General features: G+C 35.8%; 1 protein-coding gene and 1 long non-coding RNA gene across 2 annotated transcripts in view; one reads left to right on the forward strand and one right to left on the reverse strand.

The window, feature by feature from the left end:
* LOC127061012 (uncharacterized) overlaps window positions 1-9,937 on the forward strand; it is a 33,556-nt gene extending 23,619 nt beyond the window's left edge. Inside the window, exon 5 of the long non-coding RNA XR_007780387.1 lies at window positions 9,500-9,937. This is a non-coding gene — a long non-coding RNA (uncharacterized LOC127061012). The remainder of the gene's footprint in view (window positions 1-9,499) is intronic.
* The window catches only part of RNF180 (ring finger protein 180), a 71,543-nt gene continuing 50,261 nt past the window's right edge, over window positions 6,006-27,287 (reverse strand). Inside the window, exons 7-8 of the mRNA XM_050986541.1 lie at window positions 24,976-25,101; window positions 6,006-7,445 (exon numbers count right to left, since the gene is read on the reverse strand). Coding sequence (XP_050842498.1) covers window positions 7,243-7,445; window positions 24,976-25,101 — 329 coding nt within the window. The 3' untranslated portion in view covers window positions 6,006-7,242. The remainder of the gene's footprint in view (window positions 7,446-24,975; window positions 25,102-27,287) is intronic.

Consider the following 27,287-nt stretch of genomic DNA (forward strand, 5'->3'; position numbering starts at 1 on the left):
TTGAAATAGAAGAGCAGCCCCAGAGGACAGAAAGAAAAATCACCGTACAAAAAAAAAAAATCATCTTGCCTTCTTTGGATAGATTCCAGCAGTCATAGGTGAATCTAAACACCTTAAGAAACCTGGGAATATTGGGAAATCTTTTAATGTAGCAGAACAGGAAAATCAATGTGTGCCGTCAGATGCTCTGTATAACTCCTGAGGACTTGTTATGGGACTTCTTCTCAGTTGAGGACCCCAGAGTTCCAGGGGAGACTAGAGAGTACCCTGCACAGCACTCAAAGGAAATCCATTTGGTCTCCCACATAAGTCTGCCATGATGAAAGTCTTTCCTTGAGAAGCAAGCCCTGAGCTTTTTTTCCCCCCAGTGTCAGTCTGATGACTTGTCCAGAAGTGTTCCTCTGATCAAATTTGTCGGCTTAGTCAGAACATTTTCTGCAGTGTTCATCAGAGATGAAGTTTGTCATGTAGGATTTGTCTGTAATAAAATAATTTTAGTAAAACCAAATACAGAATTATACATAACCTTGGTCTTCTTTAAGGAACTTATTTTAACAATAAAAAATCCTGTAAAAATTATGATCAAGTGAAAAGTTTAATGTCCTCAATTATACATTATTAAATTTTATGATTAAACTTACACAGTATAATGGTGGAAAATACTTGCAAATAGGTCTACATTTTAGTGCCTCATTAGGAATGTAGAAATATTTCAACCAAAGAAGATGTTTGGTATAAAATTAAATAGATTATTATTAAGTTATTTTTAACTAAGTAATTTTACTAAGCTAATACAGACAGTATTTATTATCCAGGATTATATCACAGTTGCAAAGAAATCCTAATACATTTATGACTCTAGAGGTTTAGTTTAGTTTCAGTCATAGAGTAATCAAATGTAAGTAAATGTAAAATTTGAATTTGTTTTCATAAAAAATTCTGAAAAGTCCAGAAATGCGATCAAAATACATGTTACAGTAACACAAAAAGTTTGTGAGACACAAATCCAGTTGCAGGTAGATATGATAAACTAGATTTTTCAATGATGACTGTTATTGATTCTGCTGGGATCTAGATCACTGCTGAAATCCATCATAAATACATATATTTAAGGCTTTAGATCCCAACATAAGAAATCCTAAAGAACCCATTTTGGAGAAATGTGATCTTCAATTCTGCATCAGGTCACTTTAAAAGGAAGGTCTCCTATTGGAAATGACAAATTGAGGCAGACAAAATTAGAAGTACTGTTTGAAATTTGAAGTCAAACCCTTACCTGTAAAAAAACCAGATTTTAGACTTTAAGATTTAAATAATAAGTTTAGATATAAAGTTGGCATATCACTTTCTGACACTAAGATGACTAATATGGAAATAATATAACTAAACCTTCTGTGATTCTTTCCTTAGTTCTCTTCTGAGTACTGCAGAGAACTGCAACAATCACAGATTTCAATCAGTAGGAAGAAAAATAACCCCTTAAAGATTGAACTGGTTACAGAAGAGAGACTAGTTGTACTGAATCAAGATAACAGTGAAAGAAAAGAAAATTGTAATTAATTCTAGATGGATATGTACAGAAAAGTACAGAAATGGATAAAAATGTGGGCCAAGTTTTTCCAGCATTGTACTGCCTTTTGGTTTTAAGCAAAAACATTATGTTATTCTCAGACATTTCTGTTTTATTTACCCCTTATTGAGGAATTTACTTATTCTAGTTCTCAACCAGTCAATTCTTGCTTGAGGACTTCACAGAATTACTCATATGAGAGAGACTTCATTCCCTTAGTAATTTCAGTGGTCCTTTGCTGACATCTCACTAATAACTCTGTATCCCTTTTGTACAGAGCAGCCCCGAACTGAACCCAGTCCCCCAGAGGTGGCCTCTCTGCTGAGCAGAGTGACAGTATCATCTTCTGTGACACCATTAGCCTTCTTGACAAAAGGATGCGCTGCTAGCTCATATTCAAGTCTACCAGAACTCCCAGGTTTTCTTGCATAGCGCTGCTTTTCCAGCTGCTTTCCTGCATGTATTGAGGCATGGGGGGAGCTGTTCCCAGGTGCAAGACTGCTCTTGTTGAACAGCATGATGTTCCTGTCAGTCCATTTCTCCAGACAGTCAAAGTTCCACTGGACAGCAGCACAACCCTCTGGTGTATTATCCACTTCTTCCTATTTTGTCCTCTGCAGCTTGCTGAGGGTATTCTCTGCCCCAGAATCCAGGTCATTAATAAAGATGATGAATAGGACAGGACCCAGGTTTGTTCTCTGGGATTCACCACTAGCTACTTGCCTCCAGGAAGATTTTGTGCCACTAATCACAGCACTATGAGCTTCCTCTTCAAGCTAGTTTAAATCCACCTCAGAGTTTGTTAAGGATCCTATTACTGAAAGAAGCCTTGGCCTGAACTAAGATTCAAATGGAACCATATGGATTTTATTTAACAATAAATGGATTTTATTTAACAATAAAATGAATAAAATGAGAGTGAAAGAGAGAGGGAGAGAGAGAGAGAGAGAAGAAAGTGAGAGAGAGAGACAGCAGAAGGAAGTCACCACCCATGGATCCAGAAGTGTCCTTTTGCTCCTTCTTAAGCCAGGGTGGTAGGGTTCTGAGGTCATTCAAAGCTTCTCACTATATATACATTTTTGTAAGCAAAGGAGCTAATGGTCATTGGTTACACAGTTCTCTTAATCTATTGGTTAAAGATTCCCTCACTTCTAATGCTAATTAGTCCCATGCTCAGTCTTCCTCTCGGTTGTGAGTTGGTGGCTGCCTGCCAGAATTGCATTTTACCCAGCCTGAGCTGACCTCAGCATAGTTGGTGAATTGGCTTTCTTCGTGGCTCATAGATTCAGCCATTATCATTGATACATTCTTCTACCCCAGTTTTATTTACTTCCCCCTAGGCCTGAGATAACACTCAGACAACATCTTTGTCTTGTCTTATATATTCCTCATGAGACATGTATTCCTCATGTATTCCTTAATTCACAGCCCAAGTTTCAGGTATACACAGAGGCATGGTGGTTGCAGATGCCAGTTGTCCCATAACCTGCTGATCAGGATCTTTGTTTGACCAGTGATAAGCATATGAGCAGCAGTTTCTTTACACACTTTGTCACAGTGTGAATTTTTGTCTGGATTATCCAGGATATGCTAGCTAGATCTTGCAGGCTTGGAGTTAGGTCATTCTGTCACTCCTTTCTGTGCTTATCTCATGTCAAAGTCTTTCTGTGGTAACTGTGTTTGAGACAGAAAACTGTGATCTTTAAGTCCTTTTACTATTATTGTCTGCCTTAGAACTTCCTGGTAAATAAAAGGCATCTCTAAGGATAGATTGGTGTCTTTGTCCATATCCACAGCAATGCAATCCGTCTTTCCTCACAGCCTCTGCCTGGGTATGGGGCTGAACATCAGCAGATGCTCTTGATGTCCTGTCTTCCTTTTCTGTTCATCTGTGACCTGGAATTCACCAGAGGAGAGTGTGCATCTCATAGTTATAATTTTGTCAGGATTGCAAAGAACAAAAGATGCTGAAAACACATCCACAAAAGCAATACTACACACCATGAAGACAGTTACTTGTCAGATGATAGCTACAACAGATAATCTTACTCCCAGACTTTCATGTTATCAGCAATAATTTTCTCTAAAAATTACAAAACACACTGGTTTTTCCTTCTTTTCCATCTCAGTATCACTAAGTGAGGCTGTAGGCATGTGATAAAAACACGAGGTGTGTATGTAGAATACTGGAAAAAGCTTAACTTGGATCTGAGCTTCTGCAGGCAGGCACAAGCCATGAGAGACTCTGTTGTGCTTCACAGCAGCTGCTCCCTGAGCAGCTTTTTTTTGGGATTTTTTTTTTTTTTTTTTTTTTTTTTAGAATTGTCTCATGAGAGAAGCAAGATGACTAAACCTTTGGCAGGTAGAAGAGCTATAAACATACCCACTGTTTGACAAAAAAGCTCACACACTTCTGAGTAGGCATGAAGGTCCTTTGCCTGTAAAAGTGATACCTGAGTCTTGTCCTGGATTTCTGCTGTCTTCAACAGCTAAATGGTCTTGACTGACAGCACCAGTACTGAGAGTTCTTCATTAGCAAAATATGTTAAGATCCAGACCATGCCCCCAGATGATTTCTGACAAAAGCTACCTGGAAAGTACTGAAACAAATAAAAGGCTGCTAATATAAAAGAGTTAATCCCAGTAGTGAAAAAATCAGCAAACCTTTGCTGCTGCCCAAGCAGAAACAAAAGAGATATCACAGAATGCAATGAATGAAAAGAATTAATTCCACCAAGCAAAATCTAGTGAAGTGACTGCAAAATATTAAAAACAAATCAAATTTTATTGTAAACATTTTAATACTATGGTGGTTAAGAAATACAAGCTTGCTGGTCAGGATCATTTTAACCAGAAAATAGCTTACAAAGGACCTGCTCTTGCTCCAAGAGAATATTAACAGCATTTTACAGCAGACTTCAAGGAAAACCAAATTTGAGCATTTAAACTGTTTCTGTATTTTTACAAAAGCATGTATCTCAAAAAACCCCAATATATGACAAAAATGTGCATCTCCACTCTATACCTCAGGTGTTTTCCTATGGAGGATCGATCTCTCAGAGTTGGAGTAGTCTTCATAATGTGCATTTTTAATAATTAATGAATAATCTTCCTCTGGAATTAATAACAACCCATACAAAATAAAACAGTATTGCTCAAGAAATCGCTTAGGCCTTGAAGAAAAGTAGAGTTAAACAATTAGACATGTCCTGCAAAATTGTGAGTTCTACTGACTTTAGAAAAATGTCTCAGTCACCAATTCTTGTTGAAAATGTACAAAAGAAGCCAATATTAGATTTATTTTTACTCTTGTTTGTGGCTGTTTTTCAAATAAAACCATGGTAACAAGCTATTAAACATGATGCAACTTTTTCTTGTATAACTAGTTAGCTTCTATATTACATTTCTTAAGTCTGAATATATTTTTGAATATTTACTAAAGAATATTGCTTTACCAGACATCCTGGTTAAAACAATTTAAATTACATTATTACTGGAATTTTAGACTATGTCACTAAAAGTAATTTTTCATGACATTTTTTTATTTTGGGTTTTTTGAGATCAAAAGGTAGAAGCAATTTTGTCTTAACAGGGAGTTGGTCCCTCCCTTTTCTGACATATGAGCAGTAATTTCAGAAGTCTAGGGAGGCAAACAAAAATTGCAGTTAGAATGGCAGTCCTGGCATACATGTGAGATCTGTTTAAATTTATGGATAATATTTTAGCATACACACCCACACATGGAGACAAACAGGAGCCTATGACTTATACCCCCTAGTTTTTAAAATACTTTCACCAAATGTTTTATTACAGCCTTAAAGCTTTTAAAACATTATGCTTAATGCCACTAATAATAAAGCCAGTCACTTTTAGGAAGAGACAAAGTAACTAAGTGGATTATTCTTATTACAAAAATGTATTTTTGTCAAAACTACAAGTATGTGTGATGGTGAATTTCAGTTCTTACATCTCTTTAAATTTGCATATATTTAAAAAGATGACAGATTATTTAGTCTAATCAGTGTAGTTATACTTGTAATTTTTAATTCTACTCATTAATTCCTGAAAAAATTGTTTTATGCAGCCTGTTAGAAAACAAAATATTAGTAGTTGATTTACTGCTGATTTTCAGATTAAGTGAAAATTTATGGTCCTGATCCCTTCAGAGCCTATAAGAGGCTGACCGTGCTGGAGCTGCTCCAGTAAAGGAATATAAGATCATTCTTAATAAAGCTCTGATTTCATTCCATCACATTTGGCAGATGGCACATTCCATATTTCTCCTTGTTCTCTGCTAGAACAGGGGAGTACACCACCTACTGAAAAACCACAGGTTTCCCACACAAATTCTGATACTAGAGGGACAATATACCTACACTCACATGCTTTTCTAGATAAAAGTACTTTGAAGAGTCATGCCACTAGAAAAAAAAACTTCCTTGTACTTCCTTGTACCTCCTTGAAAAGCAAAGCCCTAAACTACCTTGTGCCATTCTTCAGCACCTGATTCCCACATTTCATTTCTAGTATCTTTTACTATAATTTAATAGATGTTCTTTCACTTTCACTTGAAAATACTGTGTAAAGCAGCAAGTCTGGAATTATTGTTGAACTGGCTGCAGTTTGGTACTGTAACTCATCAATCTGTATTTAGAATAACTATAAAGTGCTTTAGAATAGTTTCGCAAGAAAGGTGCAAATAAATACTGTGCCCTCTTATGTCCTTTCCCATGAGACATAAAGTCCTGGAGAGCCCATATTTAAAAGTATCCTCAGGTTTTACAGCAATTTAATAATTTACTGATTTCTTACACTGGAGAATGCTTCTGTCTCCAGTATTTATTTGGGTCAGTGTCTCACAGCATCATAGGCAGCAGGCCTGCTGCTTGCCCTCCATTAGTCTTGCAGGATCCAAACAGACTCATCTGAATGGGTAAAAAAGGTATGGTGCTGGAAATCTGCACAAAATGGTCCTCCTGTTGTGCAGAACTTGTGGTTGTTAGTTGATTCCTTTTGATTGCTATTTTCTGAAAAGATGAACTGGCAGCACATTGCAGTGTAATTTTTGGTTAATAGGCTCAAATTATTACAGTGGAATGCTGACAAGTTTATCAGTTGTCAAAATTTTCCAGGATTTGGATCATGGCACTGAAATAGCTCTGATGAATGTCTATATAATGCATAGTACAGCACTTTTGCTTCTAAAAGATCTGAGTGAAAATGGGAAGCATCTTTTTTGCTTTTATGTATAAGGAACTGAAGCACCAATGAGTGAGTGAAGTGTGTCAACATGGAGTCAAACCCCTAAATGTCTCTATAGATTATGTTCTTTTGCAGTACACAGACCTCCCCTAAAAACTGGGATTACTTCTACAGAGTAATAATTTTATAACTTAGGAGTAAAATTCTTTTCCCATCAAAATTTCCCAAAGGCAAAACTCCCACTGAATGAAGTATGATGTGGATTTCACATTACACTTGTAACCAAATGCAAGTACTTTGTCACATATAGGAGAAGTATTGAACAGCTTCACAGCATGCTTGATGCAGTCTATTCCAATTCTGAATTATAAAAATGCAGTATCAAACATTTCACCTTTTTTCAATATTTTTCTATTCACAATTTCTCTGTTCACATGACTGAGACTTTCCTTAACCGTTATTTCTACAGCCTAAAGAGGGAAAAAGAAATAACAAAGGAAACAGAAAACAATAAATCCTATTATCCAGTTGACTGAATAAATGTAGATGATCACCAAGTCCATATCAAACCGCCATCCACGGCTATCATCCTCGAAGTCCATAAAGTCCATCCTGTGAGCAGCATGTGGGAAATGCCTCCTTGTTACAGTATTTGAGCGCCTTCGAAAACCTGCTGAAAAACAGACTAGGAGATAAAAATCTTTTTAAAAGGAACCAGATTGACTAGCAAAAAAAGTTAACACTCCTCCCTCCAGTTATCAAAGAGACAAATAGAAGCAGGAAATCTCACACCTCACTGATAAGTTTCATCACTTTGTCCGACAAGAAGCTATCTTTGGAATTGATTTTGAAGGATTTAAAAAGTAACACTGTGTTCCTTAAAAAGGAACTTTGTGTTCATGTCTAGAAAATAAAATGTTTGTTTGTTTGGATTTGGAATTCTTTACCACAATAAAGTAATGATATCTGCTTATGTTATCCAGATCTATAAACACCTCTCTTTTGGTGCCTTGCTTCACTGAGTTTGACTCAGTGATCTAGAAGTGAAATGCTCCATATACCGTAATGAATCTCTTCAGTAATTAGTTAAAATGGGTTCCCTAAGTCTACTCATCTGAACTCTTCAGTAATCAAAAATATCCAGACCTGTACATAGATAGTCCAACAGCTGATACACACTTGAATTCCTTTTTACTAGAATCTGAGATTCTTTTTCAAAGTTAAATTAAAATAAATAAATATTCTTAATAAATTGTGCTTGCTTTAATATGATGTTCATTATATTTAATATAATGCATATCAGGTTAAAATTTAATTTTAAATAACTGTTTGTACATTGATAACAGATGCAAACAATTCAAGTGGAAGTAAAAATCCTGTGTCTCCAAGATGGCCTGAGTGTAGCTGCCAAAAGGTCTGTCCCCTGCATTGTCCCCCAGAATTCTCCATGTAGCAAGAGAGGTACTGTAGAAGCATACCTCTTCCCTGCGTCAAGGCATGAGGCTGGAGAAGAGTCTGTGCAGCTGTGTCAAACAGTAGGCTGTGGCACAAAAAAGAGACTGGGAACTGTTGTGCAAGGCAGAAAATCTGTCCCGTTTTGATAAAGGACAGTTGTACTCTGGATTTTTGCTCTATTTTCACATAATGAGCAATTTTTATGATGCAGTCTGTATTCTTTAATAAATTCTGACAAGAAAAATACCTTTTGCATCTCCAGCTGGAGTGGAAGTAAACCTTGTTTCTTAACCATCTGCAGATAAAAGCTGAGAGCCGTAGAGCTCCTCAAAAACTGAACAGAACATAGAGTAGGGGTTTGAATTATGAAACAGCAGACCTGAGGGAGCATCAAACATCTTCTAATGTATTTTTTTACTTCTTAAAAAAAATCCTATCATACATTATTTCAATCCCCAAATAATATAGTCCCCAAATAATTGATGCATGGCATGTATTTGTGAAAAAATATATTTTATTTAACTTTCTTGCATATGCCTGTGTTGCTATACTCTGAACAAGAACTTCTACTGAAATCACATGAATATGCATGCACAGTGCTGGCAGAGTCTGGCAGACTGTTAGTGGGAACCTGTTACTAGATAACAAAAACAATGTTGTGTGCAAATCACACTTTTATATGCACCAAAGTGTGCAAACCAAAAAGGATTTTCAGTAAGTATCAGTACGCACATCTGTTGCACTTTGCAACCTTCTGTTGAAGTACTAGCAAAATAGAAAATAAAACTACAAAAAAATTAAAATATCCTCCTACTTTTGTAAATTGGCCTACTTTTTTTAAACTTGAAAATAGAAGGTATAAGATAGAAAATTTTACTCTAAAAATGTCCCCAAATGAATAATATGCAAGCTACAATGACATTTACATTATAAGGGCTCAAGTAAAATTAAATTATGTATGAACAAGTGTTCTGAGGTTATCAGATATACCAAAGTACATAATTTTGGCACAGACTCTTCTTTCTGCAGTGGATGAGAAGAGCTATTGAAAAACTGTGAGAAAAAATGCAAGCACAGACTGAGACCTTCCCATATGTGCCCTTGCAGTACCTGGCAGCTTAGTGCGCTAGATCTTTGGAAGCTGTTTCCAGAACAATGTGTTAAAGCAGCATTGCATGTGTCTCTGTATGCTTTTGAACCAGATCTCCATTTACTGTACTTTATGTCCCTTGGTGGAGTAGTTTTGGAGTAAATAAATTGTTTTCCTTTCAGGTAACACCAGAAACAGAAGATGACCTCTAAGAGCTCAGAAGTGTTCCAGTAATATGCTTCAACCACTAATGGGCATTTAGCCTTCGGGACTGCAAGTTGCCTTACATGCAAGTGTGGACATCTGACCTCAGAGCATCAATTTTTGTGCTCTGTTATAGCTGATATAATTGCTAATGCAAGAATGCCTCTGAGAGACAGTGAATAATCTTTCCTACAACATCTTTATCCCATTCATAATTTTACAGATCTCTTGTTTCTGTTTTCTCTAATACGCTTTCCTAACAAAAGAATTTTTGAATTTCCTTTGTATGGAAAAAGCTTCAAAACTTCAGACTATTCTTTCCCCATTATGCTTCATCCTCCTTTATTTTTCTCTGAGATGATGTAATCTAAAATTATATGCAAAATTTAAGTTGTGGGATCACTACAAATCTAGACAATGATATAACATTTTGTTATGATTCCAGCTTACCTTTTTACTATATCTGTGCATTAAATGTTTTAAAAAAATGAATCCCAGTATTATCCAAATGTCTTTTTTTAAATGGCAATAGCTAATTTTCAGCACACTACAGTGAATATTATGCCTTATGGAGATGCATAATGCCTCTGTGTACACCTGCTCCACCACCTGACTGTCCTCATAGTGAGTGTTTTCCTTACTTGCAATCTGAAGTTTTCAAATGCCTTAATGTTCATTCTCTTGCCACACACCACTGTGAACAGGTGGTCTGTCCTCTTGGTGGTCTCCTTATAGGTATGATAAGGCTGACTGGAAAACCTCCCCAAAGCCCACCCTTTCCCTGACTGAAGAAATCAGTTCTTTCAGCCTCTCCTTCCAGGTCAGGCTCTCCAGATCTCTGAGCATCCCAGCTAAATCTGGGTCGCTCTGCTAAACCGGCTCCAGTCTACTTCTGTCTTCCCTGTGCAAGGGAGGAAGGCAAAACTGCAGGATTTTAGATGTAGTGCATTGAATAATAGGGGATAAAAGCTTCATCTACAGGTTTTCATACATCATACTCCTATTCACAAAGCCCAGGATGCTGCTGGCATTCTTCACTGCCAGGGCTCACTTCCAGCTCACCACAGCTTGCTCTCCATCAGGATGCCCAGGCTCTTTCCAGAGATCTGTCCCCAAGCTTTCAGTGCTCAGCCTGTCTCATTGCCAAGGGCTCTTCCTTCCCAGGTGCCGGTCTCAGCATTTGTCCTTGTTGAATTTCAGAGTCCTTCCAGAATATTTCTACAGCTTGTCAAGGTATCTTTGAATGGTAGCCCTGTGCTGAGTCTATCAATCTGTCCTCAACTTTGCTGTTCTCCGCAGGCCTGATGAAAATGTATTCTGTTGCTTCCTTTAGGTCACGGATCAAAAGAACTGTTAGTTGTCAAGTTCATATTTACTATCATTAGTAAAGTGAATAATTTAATATCAGTATAAATTTTACCAGCTGTATATCAAATATGAATGTTCTGAACTAAACAGACCACTATGTCATTCTGACAAGGTCTCAGTTTGACTTGCAATGTGCTCTTTTACGCTGTATTTTCCATCTCCTACTTGGGGCTGTTTTTCTTTTTAGGTGCCTGGCAAAAAGGGTCTTTGTCTGATGCAGCACCTGCATTTCTCCAACGTCTTGTCCTCTCTGAATAGCAGCCCCACCACTGAGTCTACCAATTTGTTGTCACCTGCAGACTTGATGACAGCATGGAGGAAAAGAACAAAATTTCCAAGTATTGTATAATTTTTCAAGAATACAGGTGTTTTTATGTTGCTTTCATGCTTTGACAAATGAGGTATCATCCCAAACGTCTTGCATAAATGCCAGCTTTCTCCCATACGCACATCAAGAGACATTATATTCTGATTATGCTAACATAATAGGTAAATTGCAAGATCTGCTAGTTAAGATGAGCTGTGAGATTTGTATTTCCAAGAAAGAAAAATCATATATTGCTAGAAAGGTTTATGAGAGAGCAGCACTTATTCTGCGTGAATGACAGCAAGCATGTCCCATTAACTTCTCATCTCATGTCCCAAGCTCTCAGTCTCAAGCTCTCCACTGAAACTCAAGTTCCCAAAATATCCAGCTCCTTCCCCAAACTAAGACCATTCAATGAAATCACCATCCTTCTTAGATCCAGAGATCCACTTCTTCTGCATGAAAAGCTTGACCCTCACCACCCTCTTGCCTCAGTATTTCAGCTCCACACACCTGTTTTTCTAGAGAGACGCATATCAAATTACAAACTTTTCTCTCTCCAGGATGCATACCAGAACCTTCAGCTCTCCTACTTTGAAATTTCTACTATCATCTTCCAAGGCGTTTTCCACAGGAAAATCATCTTTCCAAACCTCCCTCACTATACTGCTCTTACCTTCATCTCACTTTCTCTCTGCTTTCTTTGCATATTTGTCTGCTCTTGCCCTTTCTGATTTTACCTGTGAACCTTCGCTGGCTGCCAGCACCTTATACCCATGACTAAACTTATATGATAGCTTAAACATCTCTCCTTTTCTTTTTCATCCCCAAAATTCACCCTACACTCTGATAGCTGTTGGGCTCTAGAAAACCTAGACGTAAAATATACTTAAGGTGTAAAAATGTACTTTCCTTTCCTGAGACCATTTTAACATTCACGATGTTGTCTGTCTTACCAGTTATAGACTTTTGCAGAGCTTTTGGTTTTTTTGGTCAAGTGTTAAATTCTGTTGGAGTCTCAGAGAGTTAAATTGTATTTAAGCAGTAATTTGTGCATGCTTAAAATGTGATTTATTGAACTCACTCATCATATTGTGCATATGATACAGAGAGCCTCTGCACATGAATAAATCAGTTGCATGCAGTCAATTTAGTGATGAACACACAGAAACTGCTTTTTAAAGGTGTCAAGGACCCCTATCTAAAAGAGTCTAGATAAGCAATCAGTTACTGTGGAAATCTGAAAATGCCATGTCCTGAAGCATTTCATTTGGGACACAAGACTTGATTCCATAAGGCAGAGTCCTTTTCATAAGGCAGAGTTGGGAACCACTGTTACAGCTAGATGTCTGCTTTGTGACTTTCATAAGGTATTTCACGTGAAAAGAAGAACTACATGCTACAGACAAAACTATGCAGAAATCCCAAGATGTGGAAGTCTCACTGATATGCATATCATTTGTCAAAACAAAAGGCTTGTAAAAACTTCAGTCCTATAAAATCAAGCACCAGCCAAACAATGCTTCTTGCTGTCTGGAATTAGCAAAAGCATTGGTATTTATATCTAAGAATAATCTCCCCTCTCTTAAAACTTTATAAATCCTTCATGGATCTGAGAAGAGCATATAACAAAATGAACCAGAAATATACAAAATGGAAAGGATAAAAAACCCCAATCAAAACTATTCATAGAGATTGCAATGGCAATGACAGTTTTAAAAATATTTATTTCATACAGCTCTCATTTCCCATATTATTTTCAAAATTATAAGTACAATTATTTTAGTAGCTAATCTCAACGTTTTTCTTCATGCGTAAAACAAAATAAACCCAGAATTTAAGGTTGTTAACTACAAATCAATACCTAAAACCCACACTTGAATTTAGCATTTCTTTTGATAATTTATGGTCAATCCCTTAAATTAACATCTCTCAGGCCTTTAGGGCAGAGGGACAACTTGTCATTTGGACTTTTTCCTCTGTGAAATACTGTAAATTGCATTCCATTCACAATTAAAATTATTTTCACTTGACAAAGAAACTTGATGGTTTTACTCTAGAGTGGAAATAAATATAAGATCTACTTCCATTCAAATACAGCTTGTCAGATTTCAGTGAGAATTATTTATAAGTGAAGTTTTTCACACATTCCTAGTATTAGTTTGAATTCCAAGAAAAAATATAGCACCTCTTTACCAGTTAACAATGATGTTCAGAATACTAAGCAATCATGGAAATAAAAAAGTCTGAAGACAGTTACCTCTTGCTAAATTTAGCTTTTACAAATTAAAATATGAACCCATGAAGTTAGCTTGTATATTGTGAACAATAAGCAGATTGTGAGAAAAGAAAATGAGTAAGTTTGAAAATTAATGCCAAAAGCCATAAAGCCCCATTAAATGCATGCATACACATTTTACATTGGCTATTCTGCATAGTTAAATATGTCACTCATTTATAAAATAAGAAACATATTTGCCAATTCTATGAGAATTATTCAATAGCTACTGTGTCCAGTCCCTCTCACAAATTCAAAGAAAAAAATAGAACAACTCATAATTTCTGTCTTGGGCTGTTTATTTTCCTGAAAATAACGGAATCAAGAAACGAGAGGACTGTGGGAGGGCATAATGACCTTAGAAAACATTCTCAGCCTGTGATTATTATCACAGAAAACATAATCATCTGTGATTATTCTATAATTATCAATACTCACAAATAGAAGCCACTTGGCTAGCTTAACTGCTAGGATACGTACTAAAATGGGAGTAATTAATCCACATATCACAGTGTAAAAGTCACTTGACTTTGGAAGACTTGAAGGAATTTTGGAAGATAGTCAGCAAGCAGATCTTTTTTAGGTAACTAGGTGAATTACCTGTTTGCTTTTTCTTTCTTCCCCCAAATCATAACATAAAAAGTACCAAACAGAATATTATGTAACAGCTGAGGACTGATATCAAGGAATGAAGCATGGCCTCACACATGTCATAGAGACCTAAATGCATAAGCTGCATACATTCTAGACCATAAATGTCTTGCTTTGATTTTAAAGGTAAGACTTGTACATTTGTATTGATGACATACAAATTACAGCTATGGTAATTTTCATACATTTGCCTTTAAGAAGGGAAGTTGTAATGACTTTTGTTCACGTTTCCTTGTAAATAAATTGTATCTTAACAGTGAATTTAACTTGTGGACAATTTCTCTCTTTGCCATGACAATGCCGGCAATGAAAACTGGGGAATTTCAAACAGCAACTTGAGGTTGCTTCTGCTTCTGTGGTATGTGCATCACTAATCTAAAAGTATTCTGAATATTCTAAATCAATGAGTTTTAATCTTATTTTTAATATACTTTCTGCTTCTCTTCCATTCTATCTAATCTCTTACTCATCATCAACATCATTCATCTCTCTCCTGCTGTTCCTGCATTTTACCACTGAACATTTCTGTACATCATGTTGTACTTGCATCTTCCCAGATGACCAAATATTGTACTCCAGCTGCCAGAAACTTGCTAAGTTATCATCACAAAAGCCTTCCCCTTATTGCTGTAATGGCATTGGCTACCTCTAGTTTCATTCTTCCCCCACTAAGTACTCACATCTCTTTAGGCTCTGTTTGTACAGACTGCTACCTCACAATACATAGAGGGGCAAACACTATTGATATTTATAGGTAGACTTATTATATAATAAGAGATGACTGAACAAGTATAGAATAGTGTAGGAATGTGCTCCCTGTTGACAGAGTGACAAAACTATCCTTTGTCCCCTCAAAAAGGAAAGAAGCCCACAAGTTTCTCTCCTCTATTAGGTGAAAAAGCCACCTCATAGGACCTTGGGGACTTCACCTCAAACTTAAGGATAGCCAGTTGGACAGGAGCCAAAAAGTCTTGCCTGGGGAATTTACTAGAAAAAGAAGAGAACAAAGAAACTAATTGCTTTTGTGAGGTGTTTTACCAGGGGCAAGAACCTCTTGCATCTGGCTCGGTTTTTCTCTCCTTGTTATTTTGTCTTTTATTAAACCATTTTTTTCCAACACTGCAATAAAAGCCATCCTGCTGATTTTATGCCTCCAAAGGTAGCTGAGCTATCTTGGGTGAGTGATAGACCTCCAAGAGCTTATGAGACCTGGCTCGAGGAGGCAACTATTACTGAATAGCATTAAAAAAATATGTCATATTGTTTCTTGTCTTTGATGTGAATGCATGATGCTTAATTCTCTCTAGATTCTTATTTTGTGACCTCCATGATTGCTGTATTTTTTCAAAACATAACTTTTAATATTAATGGTAATTCAACAAAAAACTTTGCAGAGTTTTGTAACTACTGTTAAAACACTTTCAGTGCCTAAGGCTTTAATGTCTTAAGCCAGTGTTAGTGATAACAGTAGATAATAGCAATGCAAATATTTTCTTTAAAATAAATTCATGAATTGGCCCTACTTCTCTTAAGATAGGGACAGTGTGACAGCAGAGATCAGAGGGAATACACGTAATAGGTGTGCCTCATCACACCCATCTGTAAGACTCTGTGCATTTACACAAAACATTCAGTTCATTTGCAAATCTGGCAACATGAGCCCTGTAATTTCTCTGGAGAAACTGGTGAATGACCTTTCTTGGACTCATGCCACTTTCTTAAAAAAAGGAATGTTCAGCTTTACCTAATGTCAGTGCTCAAAATTCCAACTTCCCTGAGCAAACAAATAAATGTTCTTCCAGATAATGAAAAATCCAAAGTACAAGACTGTATCTTTAGAAGGCTGGGACAGTTTTTCTGAACTGAAAGTTTTCTGATGCTGGCAGTACTTAGCCAGTTTTTAGGATGTTAGCCAAGACTTCACAAATGAGATGTCTGAAAAGCCTTCATAGTTGTTCAACATAAATTAAAAATAAATTTTCACAAAACAGGGTTACTAAAAAGTTAACCAGGAAGAAGTTATTTGAAATAAAAGAAAATGCTTATGAACTGTTAAAAATTCCTTCCTTTAATCCTTGATTAGATGTGCAATGGTTATTGTAATATATGCTATGAGATAATTCATGCTTATAGAGAGAATGTATTTCATAAGATGTGAAATCCAAACGAGCCTCTGACCGCAAGCAGCCCAGCCAGAAAAATACATCTGAATACGCGACTTCCCCTGACGCATCAACAACGGCTACTGCTCAGGAAACAGTGATTGTCCAGCTCTGCACAGTGAAAAGAACTGTCTTGCATATACAGAGTTACAAAAGAAATTGGGACTCCTCTGCCTCAGGCATAAAAAACAATAAAACAGCTCTGCAAGAAGCAGCACTCATGAATAGAAGGAGGTCTGATGCGACAGAGGTCAGATCTTGGTCCACCCAGCACCGATCCCAGGCTCGATGCTGTCTCTTTGGCTGTGGACCGTATTTTGGTCATGGAAAAAAAATCTTTTCACATTTTGATAAATTTGCCTTTTCAATTGATCATTATAACAGTTTTTATCTCGGATTTTTTTCTGATGCCATTTCAAACATTCACCTTTATCTACTCAGTAAGTATATTCACCAAAGCTCCTGAATTTGCTCTGCTGTTTGCACATCTCTGAGTTCTTTTAGAAGGTATGGCTAGTATGGCTCTGAAGTAATTAAAATATGATTACATTTTCGTGCTTATTATTCTCACACATCTCCTTGAGTGCTTTCACGGTTCCTCTTTTATCCTTCATCAAATTAAAATGTCAGCTTTTGTTTTCACTTTAAAGGGTGTCCACAACTCTGTATTGCCTAAAAAATGTTGCCTAGCTTTTTTACAATTATGCTGTGCAAGCACCACATTCTTCCAAAAATCTTGTCAGGTTTCTGTCCAATAAATGCTCCAGGATCAAAGTGAATTTGTGCTTATGTCCAGCTGGAATGGCACAGAGTTATCTGTCACTTGTACAGATGTATGAAGTAGTAATCACAGGCATGTTAGGCAGAAAAAACACTGTATGTGGTTGCCTCCCTATCCACTCATTGACAGTGATGAAGCCAACTGATACACCTACCATCTATTATCAATCATAAACTATTATTTTTATAGGAAACAGAGTTTCTGTGAGGAATCAAATAAACAGACTGAACCCCAGGCAAACTTAACTTTTGAGTTAAGATGTATTTACACCAGCAGAGTTGAAACTCTTTAGTGGCTACATGAGCACAAACTGCTCTTCTAGCCAGTGCATTTCAGTGCTGGGGAAGAATGCTCAACAAAAAAAAATACTAAGCATAATAGTTAACAACTATAGCTAACAGTAACAGCATATAATATAACAATTTTTCCCTATTCCCTATTCTTCTTGGTATAGTTGGCAAGGATTATTCCCCACTTCCACTGAAACACATTAAAAACACTTGCTGATTCCTGTCATTGGTGAAGAAAAAAGGCATCTTTACTTTCACTTGTTCACAGAGACCTGAACTAATCACAGCAGAATTTTACACAAAATATAAATATAAAATTTTATGCTCTGAACAAATTCTGTAATGAAAGACTACCACTTCAAAAAATTAATAATTCAAAGTTTATCTAATGTGGTTAAACTAAGATTATGTATTCTTTTCAGTTGTCTCTAGAGAGCAAACAGTAAATATTTATGTGATCCTATTTAATAAATAAAATAAAACCCTTTTATGATGGCTTAAATAAAATTGTAATGGAAGACACTATTTTATCAAACTGCAGAACATCTTATAAAACAGGCACACTTAGTAGTCTAAAGGTCTTCCTACCCTAAAATTCTTTCCCTGACAAGTCGAACTATGAGGAATTGGTCAGGACTGAAAAAAAGCAAGAAAAAGGTAAGCATATTTGTAACACTTTTCCTTCTCAGTCCAGGGACTTGCATTTCCAGGATCTCTGCAGACAAATGTGGTATCTTTGAGTTTAACAGGAACAAGAATCTGTTATTATTTGAACTCATGCTTTGGAGTAATGATAATTTTATTTAATGTCTTTTAGCTCTTCTGCAGATTTCTAGTTCTTTTATTAGGAGAAAGTGAATAACAGCAGCACACATACACTTCTGTCATGCCTTTAATGATCTTAATTACTGCAATCATCCCCCCTCTTTTAGTAATCTATTTCTTTGTGTGAAGTATTCTAGTCTATTTACATAATCCTCATCAGGAAACAATTTAAAACTGACTTTCTCTTTTATCTTGTCTCTACCCTTCCCACTAACTACTTTGTTTTGTGACGAAAAGAAAACAATGTAAACATTGCTGAAGAACACTAGGTACTAAGACAGTCTCCTGCCACTGTTTGCACTTGGTTTTAATTTTTATTATCCAAAATATTTCATACTGTAAGGAAATCTTACATCTTCATATCTTATATAAAAATATGTTGGATAATACAAGCTGTAATTTAGACCCATACAGAACCCATATGATATCTCTTCAGCGAGAAGTATTAATCATATACTTCTATTTTTTGTTTGGCATCTTTTAACTGGCTATTAATGCTTCAAAGGACTTTCCCTCTCATCCTGAACACAGCTATATTTTATCAAGCATCTTTAGAAAAGGGTCTTCTTAAAAGTTTTTAAGAATTGTAAGCTGCAGAGTCAAAACCATGATACCTCCAACTCCCCTGCAAGTTCATTTGGGTGTCTCTGGTACAGCTGTGGGCCATGGCTTCATAGGAGGTCCAAGATGTTCTTAGTTTGTCTCACTGATCAGTATGAACACTTGGCTGCTAAGCAGAACTAAAGATGCCAATCTAACATCTATTCAGGGACTTGTCAAATAGGGAAAGGCTACAGTATACTTTTTTGCTATGGCCATTCTATCCCAACCCTTGGTGTTGCATAATTACAGCTATCATTATTACTGGTACACCAGTCTTACAATATCATGGTTAAATGGAAACAAGCAATCCTGATGACACATACAAATTAGATAGAATTTGATTCCCTTCAGTGCATTGATGAACGAAAGCAACCATAATTTCTGAGTAGTATATTACTCTCCTACACAGGCTAGTGCTGGAGGCAGTCTTTAGGATTGGAACATCTTTTTCAATGAGAATGTGGCTCTGAAGGAGTCCCTAAAAAACAGCCTCTGCAAAACAGCTTAAAGATAAAAAAGGCTATTGATACACAATGTTTTGTTCTAATACTGTCAGCAAAGTAACAGGGAAGGAAGTGGCAGCCCTAAAGCCGAAGGTTAAGACATCTCTGTAGCAATGACCTTTTTATTTTAAAACTTCTCTTCCATTTTCTTTTCCTTTCAGATTGACTTCTACTTGGCAAAGTGCAGAAGGAGAAGCATAAAGGCTATTTAGAGCTCAGTTGCTCCATGGGACCCAAGGGGACCTCTGGAATCAAGAAATCAGTTCTGCATTTTTTACCAGCAGGAGCTGACAGAACTTGTGGGAAAGGAAAATGGGTGCAAGGATTAGGGTCCAAGTGCTGACAAATCAGTAAAATGACCAAGTGGCCATCAGTGGAGCTAACCTAAGACACACAACCAGCAGGTTTGGATTCTGTCTTTTCTGTATAAGTGTACAGCCTAACAGATACTGAGACAACACTTTCCAGTGAAGTGTGTCTTTTTTAGGAAGAAAATTCACTTTCTGTGAAGACTTCAGATTGCAAATGCATTTTGTGACAAATAGATGTGTGCAAATTACTTTTTTGTGATTTGACAAGCTCTACTGAAGAATCTTGTGAGGAGAGCTGAGAGAGCTGGGCCCATTTAGTCTAGAGAGGAGAAGGCTGAGAGGGAAGATCAAGAACACATATGAATATCCCAAAAGTGGGTGCCAAGAGGCTGATGCCAGACTGTCCAGTGGTATCCAGAGACTGGGAAAAGAACAATGGCCTAAACTAAAACACAAGAAGTTCCACCTCAACATGAGGAAGAACTTTGTATTGAGGGTGGCACATTGGAACAGGCTGCCCAGGGAGGTTGTATAGCCTCCCTCTCCAGAGTCATTCAAAACCTAGCTGGATGAGTTCCTGAGTCACCTGCTCTGGCTGACCCTGATGGGACGGAAGAGAAGAACTCGAGAAGAATAGTCCAAAATAAGGATTATTCTGGGAGCCTTCTGCCAGCATTACTCTTTATGGCTAAAATTAAATGCTGCACCTTCTATTTTCAGTAACACCTGTCTTGTTTTCTGCAGTATATGATAGAGATAATTCATGCTTTGTAACTGTATAAAAATTATAAAGATCCAACCATGCCTCTGACCCCCATGGCCAGAAGCAGGGCCTTCCTTTCTATTAAAAAGATTTCCCGGACTCGCCCAGATAAAATCATGACTATTAACGAATGAATGAGTCCTTCCCGGGCAATCATCGACCATTTCCCAGGAATGTCCAGAACATTCACAGAATGAACCTGGAAGAGATTACATGGAGGAACAGCAATGTCTTGGCTACAATTGAAAAGAAGACTATCTCGAGGAGCCCAGACAGCCATCCAAACCTATGGACTAACTTTTGTACAGGACTGAATCTGTATAGTCCCCGTTATACATATGCAGGGACTTACAGAAATCTTAGGTCATTTCTGCTCCAGGCAGAATAAACTGTATATAAGCTGGCTACCTGGAGCAGTTGGGGTGACACTCTGGGGAGACGCTGGCACTACGTCGGTTCAACCCAAGGTCACCCAGCATCAAAGTCCAGGGTTGACGCTGTCTTGGCTGTGGCAGTTTTATAATGTTCTATTTTTGGTTGTCGATCTAATAAATTTAACAATTTTTTTAAATAAATTTGGCTGCTGATTTGATCATTTACAACATTTTCTTCTCAGTAGATCACAGTATCTGAACTTGAAAACCAGTATTACTTCATTTGGTTCTTTTAAACAAGGAAGTAAAGGAAGTATTAACTTAAAACCTATAAAAATTTTTTTTGCAACATCCTGCCTTTGTTGCCTATCAAACTGAAATCACGATAACAAGAATCTTGAATCAAGAAAGTAAATTTTAGTATTGTACCCCCATTTTAAAGACTGAGATATAATGAAATGTACCAATTGGCATTTTTAAAATTTTTCTCTAAAGGAAATTGTTCACCATTTTCTCTAGAGAATGATTACATAAAAGGACATGGCAGATGTGACCTACTGAAGTGATGGTAATTTCCGTCAGGTTTTAGAAGGCTTGGAAAACAATCTATTGCAATCCTGATGCAGAAATTAATATTTTTATTAAGTACCTAAAGAGATGAGATCAGGAAAGAATCTGCCCAGATTTCACAGTCTGCAACACCGGAGGAATGTTTTCCAGATTAAACATTTGTAAAGATAGAAGATAGAAATAAACATTCTATATTTAACTAGACTTTCAATTTAATTTCCATGTTTTAAATAAAAACATCAGCAACAGGAACTGTTGGAGGGGATTCCTATTAGCCTGGGAATAATTATGATTCCAAATATTAACCAAGGGCTGTAACTCAGAGGTTTCATGATCCCCTTCAGCTGTTCGGAACGCCTACTTCTACTTTTCTTGAGCCATCTCTACAACCTTACTCTACGTGCAGGCCACAGCATCTATCTACAATGCTATCACCATTATCCTGACTACTTTATCCTTTATCTCTTCAATGTATTTCTATCTCAGATTTATGCAAAAGCTTTAGAAATAGCACTTTTAGGCATAGTGTACTAAATGTCTCAGTAATTTTTAATTTTTGCACTTGATTACATCAAAATCACTGTCAAATTAACTATCGTATTTGCAATTTAAATTATTCTGTATCAAATTGCTGTTGGAGACCTACCCTTAGCTGGTGAACTTCCTGTGACTGTACAGCTCTTACAGAATGTAATTCCACTTTAATGACATACAAGGCCACACTTCAGTTATTTAATTATGATATATGATAAGAGGATTCAGTTGAGTGTGTTTGCTATTTAACTTTTCTGTTCCAACTACACTATTTATCTGTTATAAAATCTATTTAATGAAACCATTAATTGAGATGTTATTTCTATTGTGCAATTACAATTTTTTAAAGTTGTCAGTACTGAAAAGAATAACTAATATCTTTGTTTATCTCCTATGAAACAGAAGATATTTTAGGGAAATATTTAAAACTAGCTGGTTAAATTTTCCATGTATTAAAAATCTGAATGGGAAAAGAAGAATTGTTTTCCTTCAAGAACAGCAGTTCCATTTTATCATTAACTTATCCTTGAGCAAACACCATATAGACAGCAATACCACAAGCAATGTGATGAAATAAGTGGGAATTCTGTTGATTATTTTATTGGAAAAAAATACAGTGCAATACAAGGGCAAACTAATCTGGAGCAATTTTCATCAGTGTAAAGCCCAAAAATGCTGCAGTGCTGAGGTTTCTTTATTTTTGAATAAGAACTGAAAAGCTATGGTTGTTTGCATTATTAAAGATAATTCTACATTCCTCATGGAAAATCTCATATGAAAGAAGACTCACATGTAGATTACCAATATATTTGGCTTAGTGAATCAGTTCAGAAAAAAAAGTAAGGAAAAAGAAGAAGTGCTTGATTTTATCTAGCAGTTCTGCAATGTTCATTAAATAAAAATAGTTAACCTGGTAAATTTTGTATATAAAGTTCCTAAGAGCAATTTTTCTCTCCTCATGTCCCTAACTAGTTCTGAGGTCTGATTTTATCTAGCATCTCTAATGAGTGATTTACTGGCTAAGGTTTACTACTTTTATGTCTGTGGTATTAAAATTATATTGTGGAAGTGGTTTTGTCACTATGAAACCTGTAATCATACAGAAAGAGCTTCCACATACACCGTGAACACTGGACCTGCTGGATATGAAGGTGAAAGAACATATGCATTTCTAACATGGCTCCAGAATTTTTTCTTTGCCAATGCAGTATTGTACTGCAGTATCTGACAGTGCACTCCTATATAGAGGTGGTTATTTTCATTTTCAATTTGCAGGATTTCATTGCTTTCTAAGCACTGTAATCATATCCCTTTTCACTCCAGTCACTCTACTGATGTTCCCACCCTATTCCTCTTCCCATTCTTTATATTTGACTTCTGAAATTATAACATTAGGCTATTAGGTTCTTGCTTAAAAGAAAATTAATCTAAGTACCCTCTTTATCCCTTCAGATCTCAGTGGTATCAGGGTTTCCCTTTGCAGTGGAATCTAATATGGTGTCAGAAGACATTTGCTGCCACTATTGTCAGCATTTTATGCCTGTTAAGTTCTACCAGTGTACTGAGCCAGAGAACAAAACCAATTATGGAAACCAGATAAGGAACTTTAGGTGTTGCCTAGGACAATTTAGATATAAGCCCAAATAAACAGTTCAGGAAGAAAATACTATATATTTGCATTTTGAAAACACACAAACCTGCAGTAGTTTTTATTGAAATAGAAAGTCAGAAGAGAGACATGGCAGCAAACTTTTTATTTAGGAATGCAAAGACAGTTTCAGGCAGCTTTGTGGTTTGTGTGTCTTATTAACTAGATCTAACCATGTACCCATTTAGTGTGCGACTTTTAGGCTACACTTTGGAGACACATTCAGAATTACCTTTGGCAAAATTTCAGGTGGCATAGTACTGAAATGGTATGATGTCTCCAGATCTTTCTTTTATTTCTACTAATTTATGCTTTGTGCAATGCTTAACATTGTGAGATATTTATGAAACATAATTTGTATAAGACTACAAAACATAAAAGAACTATGTCACAATGCATAATATATATTAAAATAAACCAATAAGCCATACTATATTAACTCCTGTTAGAGAAAACAGTCATCCTAGTTTGTTCTGACAACAGTTTCTTCTCTGAGTAATACCAAAGATAATCTACCAATCCTCAAATTTATCAAGTCTGCTATTTTTGATAGCCAGGAACATTTCTTGATATTTTCAGTAATAAATTGTAATGTTACTTGACTTGATTTTATAAGTGGAGTTCCAGAATTTATCAAATTTCCCCTTCACAGAGGCCTGGGTAGACTTATAAAAGGAATATAAAATGCAAGTCCTGTTTTATTTTTTCCACATACTTTTAGAAGCCATCTGTTCTTACAAACAGGAAAAGTATATCTGCTAGCTAGACTCAGCACTATCAAAAGTATATACAACTAACTATAATAGTAAATGTACATGAGGCCTGGTGAAGAAACGCAATTAGACTGAGGGCAGGGAAATATGGGTAAACAGTGAATCCTGCATTAGGTGGTCTAACTTAAATTTCTTCAGTTCATGATCAGTTAATCATGAAAATGTTTTGTGTTAAAGTAGCAACAAGAGGACTAAGTTTTCCTCATACAATAAAGAGAAAATGAAATGAAAACACCCATACTCATTACTCTATTTCGTATGCATTTTGTATGGATTATCATATAATATTCAAAACCTTTTATTTGACGTCTTTCATAAAAGACTGACTCTTTGATTTTTTTTCTTGAGAGGTCTTTATTGACCACACTCAGAACTAGCAACTTTTCTGCTTTTCCCCTAGAGAAATTTTCTTTATTCCACTATGCAGACAGAAATTTTTCTAAGGAGAAAATTACATAAAATTATACTGATAATGTGCACAGAAATAAGGATTCAAAAAGAAATTAAAAGGTACATACACAATTGTCTTTTTACAGTTTGCAATTTATCTTTAGATTCAGAGCACTGTGTGTGAATCACCCATGAGAATTAAACTAATCTCTACTTTAAGAATCATCTGTCTGTTTGCCAATGGCATGTATTAATCAGGAGTCTTATTTTCAAATATTACACTCGAGACTGAATGACGTTCAGGCAAAACTTAAAAACCTTACCTTCAAAAACTCTGAATGCTTTCTTGCAGCTTGGTAGAGGCCATTTAGCAGAATTGGATTTTTGAAAATTTTCCTTTAGATTCAAATACTCCATAGGGAAAAAAGATCTGGTAGAGTTATTCAGATCTATAATAATTAAAGGGAAAGAATACATACATCAATGCTCTAAATAAAGCATAATAATAATTAGCATAATAATTTGCATAAATTTATACAAAATAAAAATGTCATATCTACTGTGTAATCCTTCTTCTGATTATCACACCTATTTTTTAAATCCCATTTACCCAACCATTTCCTTACATAGCAATAGCAAGTAGTAAACATTCTGCTGCTTTGGAAAAAAAATTACAAAAGATGATGTCACAATGATAATTTCTGTCAAAACTATTTATTTAAGAAATCAAGCTATTTAACTTATTTATTTAAATTATGACTTTAACTTAAAACTATGATGATCTCTATGAATAAAATTATATCCATAACAATGACTGTGGTATTAATTCTCAGATTTTTGTTTAACATCATCATTTAGTAATAGTCAGTAATGCAAAGGAAGGGGAAAAGCCTGAAATTTTTTGAGATTTTAAAAAATACTTTGGATTAACAGGAAGTTAATATGTTAGTTAATTAATCCTGTTAATTAATTATTTTATAAGTGTTAAAGAAAACATTTGTAGGATGATTCATGACACATTGGAGGAGTTGGCATTATATACTAATCTCAAGAAATCAACATCTTCTCAGGGTATAATTTGGGGAAATACCTACATGATTGCAACTTAAAACTGACAAACTAATCTATTCATAGCAAAGCAATGGAAAACTAAAACCAACAATATTTTCCTACCATAGAATTCATCTACTCATAACAAACAGAGTTGCTAAGCTAGTAGTTGACAGGAAAAACTTCAGCCCCCTCAATTGCTCATCTATTTGTGTCTCCAAATCAAAATGGCTTCAGAAAATATTAATAGTAACTGGTATCATAATTCTTTCTGTACCTTCACAGTAAGAAAAACATTCACAGGTTTTTTGAGAAGGCTTGTGTTTTATTACTTCATGTGGTCCAATGTAATGGAACATACTTTTCTAATAATAAATATTTTATGAAAGGATAAAATCTTTTTCTCTGGCAAATTTAAGAAAGCTAAGCTTTTGGAGCAGGCTCCAAAAAAAAAGAAAAATTCCTTTGCTTCCAGTAGCTTTTTCTGTGTAAGAAGAAGACATTAACAGATTCGAAGTTAAAAACCCCATGCTAGTCTGATTCTAAAAATTATCCTTTATTTCACCATGTCACAGTGCAGGTGGAAGGAAGCTACACAATACCTGAAGAGCACAGAATCTTCACATCCTCTATCTCGTTATGTGAAAATAGAGCTACTGCACATATAAACTGCTGTCACTGAAGGAAAAAGGGCCTTTTTCTCTCCAAAATGTGAAACGAACAAACTGTGTATTTTTCACTAGTGTTTTTTTTAAATTTTTATGAAAGAGCTTTATTTGCTACTGAACATATTTGGATTAAGTACTATTCAGATTCAGGCTTCTGATGAGACTCTGCTTGTCTCTCACAGCACACACAGAGAACATTTTATTTTCCTGCTACAGACCACAGAAATCAACACAGTTCTTTCAATTTTATTCAAATTTAAATACTGAAACCTCTGGTGAGGCATCTAATTCCTCACCAGAGGTTTCAGTAAGGCAGAGGTTTCAGGAAAGGCAGTGGTGACAAGTCTTACTGGCTTCTAAGACATCCCAGCTGTAGCATTAGAGAAGTATGTAAAGACTACAAGCAACTTTGCTTTGCTGCCTGCACAAACCTATAGCAGCAGTGACTTTAGCAAAAGTTTTTAAAGGCATAATAACTCTTCTGAGTGGAAAAAAAAAAAAAATACTATGCTTTACATTGCTCTGGCGCCATTCATCTTCTTAATGTGCTGATTTTACTAATTTCTCTAAGGATACAATATCATCATCAGTACTTCTTAGTTCATTTAAAAGTTGTTCAGTATGTTAGGCACTGGAAAATTTCAAAATATTATTCTTCGTAGATATAATAAACAAAGCTAAATTGCTGTACCTATTTTTAAATATATTGCTAAGTCAAGCACATATTGCTATATACTGAAGGGCAGTTTACAAATAGCTGCAGATTTTCTCATCTGAAGTAGTTAATACAAAACATATTATATACTGTTATGGTGCACTATTTATAGTAGACTCTATTTACAAATCTATGACACCATATTTCTTCCTTAGGCACATAAATCCTTTTCCTCAAAAAGCTACATACCTATTGAATATTT

Source organism: Serinus canaria, chromosome Z (genome assembly GCF_022539315.1).
Source record: "Serinus canaria isolate serCan28SL12 chromosome Z, serCan2020, whole genome shotgun sequence".
Taxonomy (NCBI): domain Eukaryota; kingdom Metazoa; phylum Chordata; class Aves; order Passeriformes; family Fringillidae; genus Serinus; species Serinus canaria.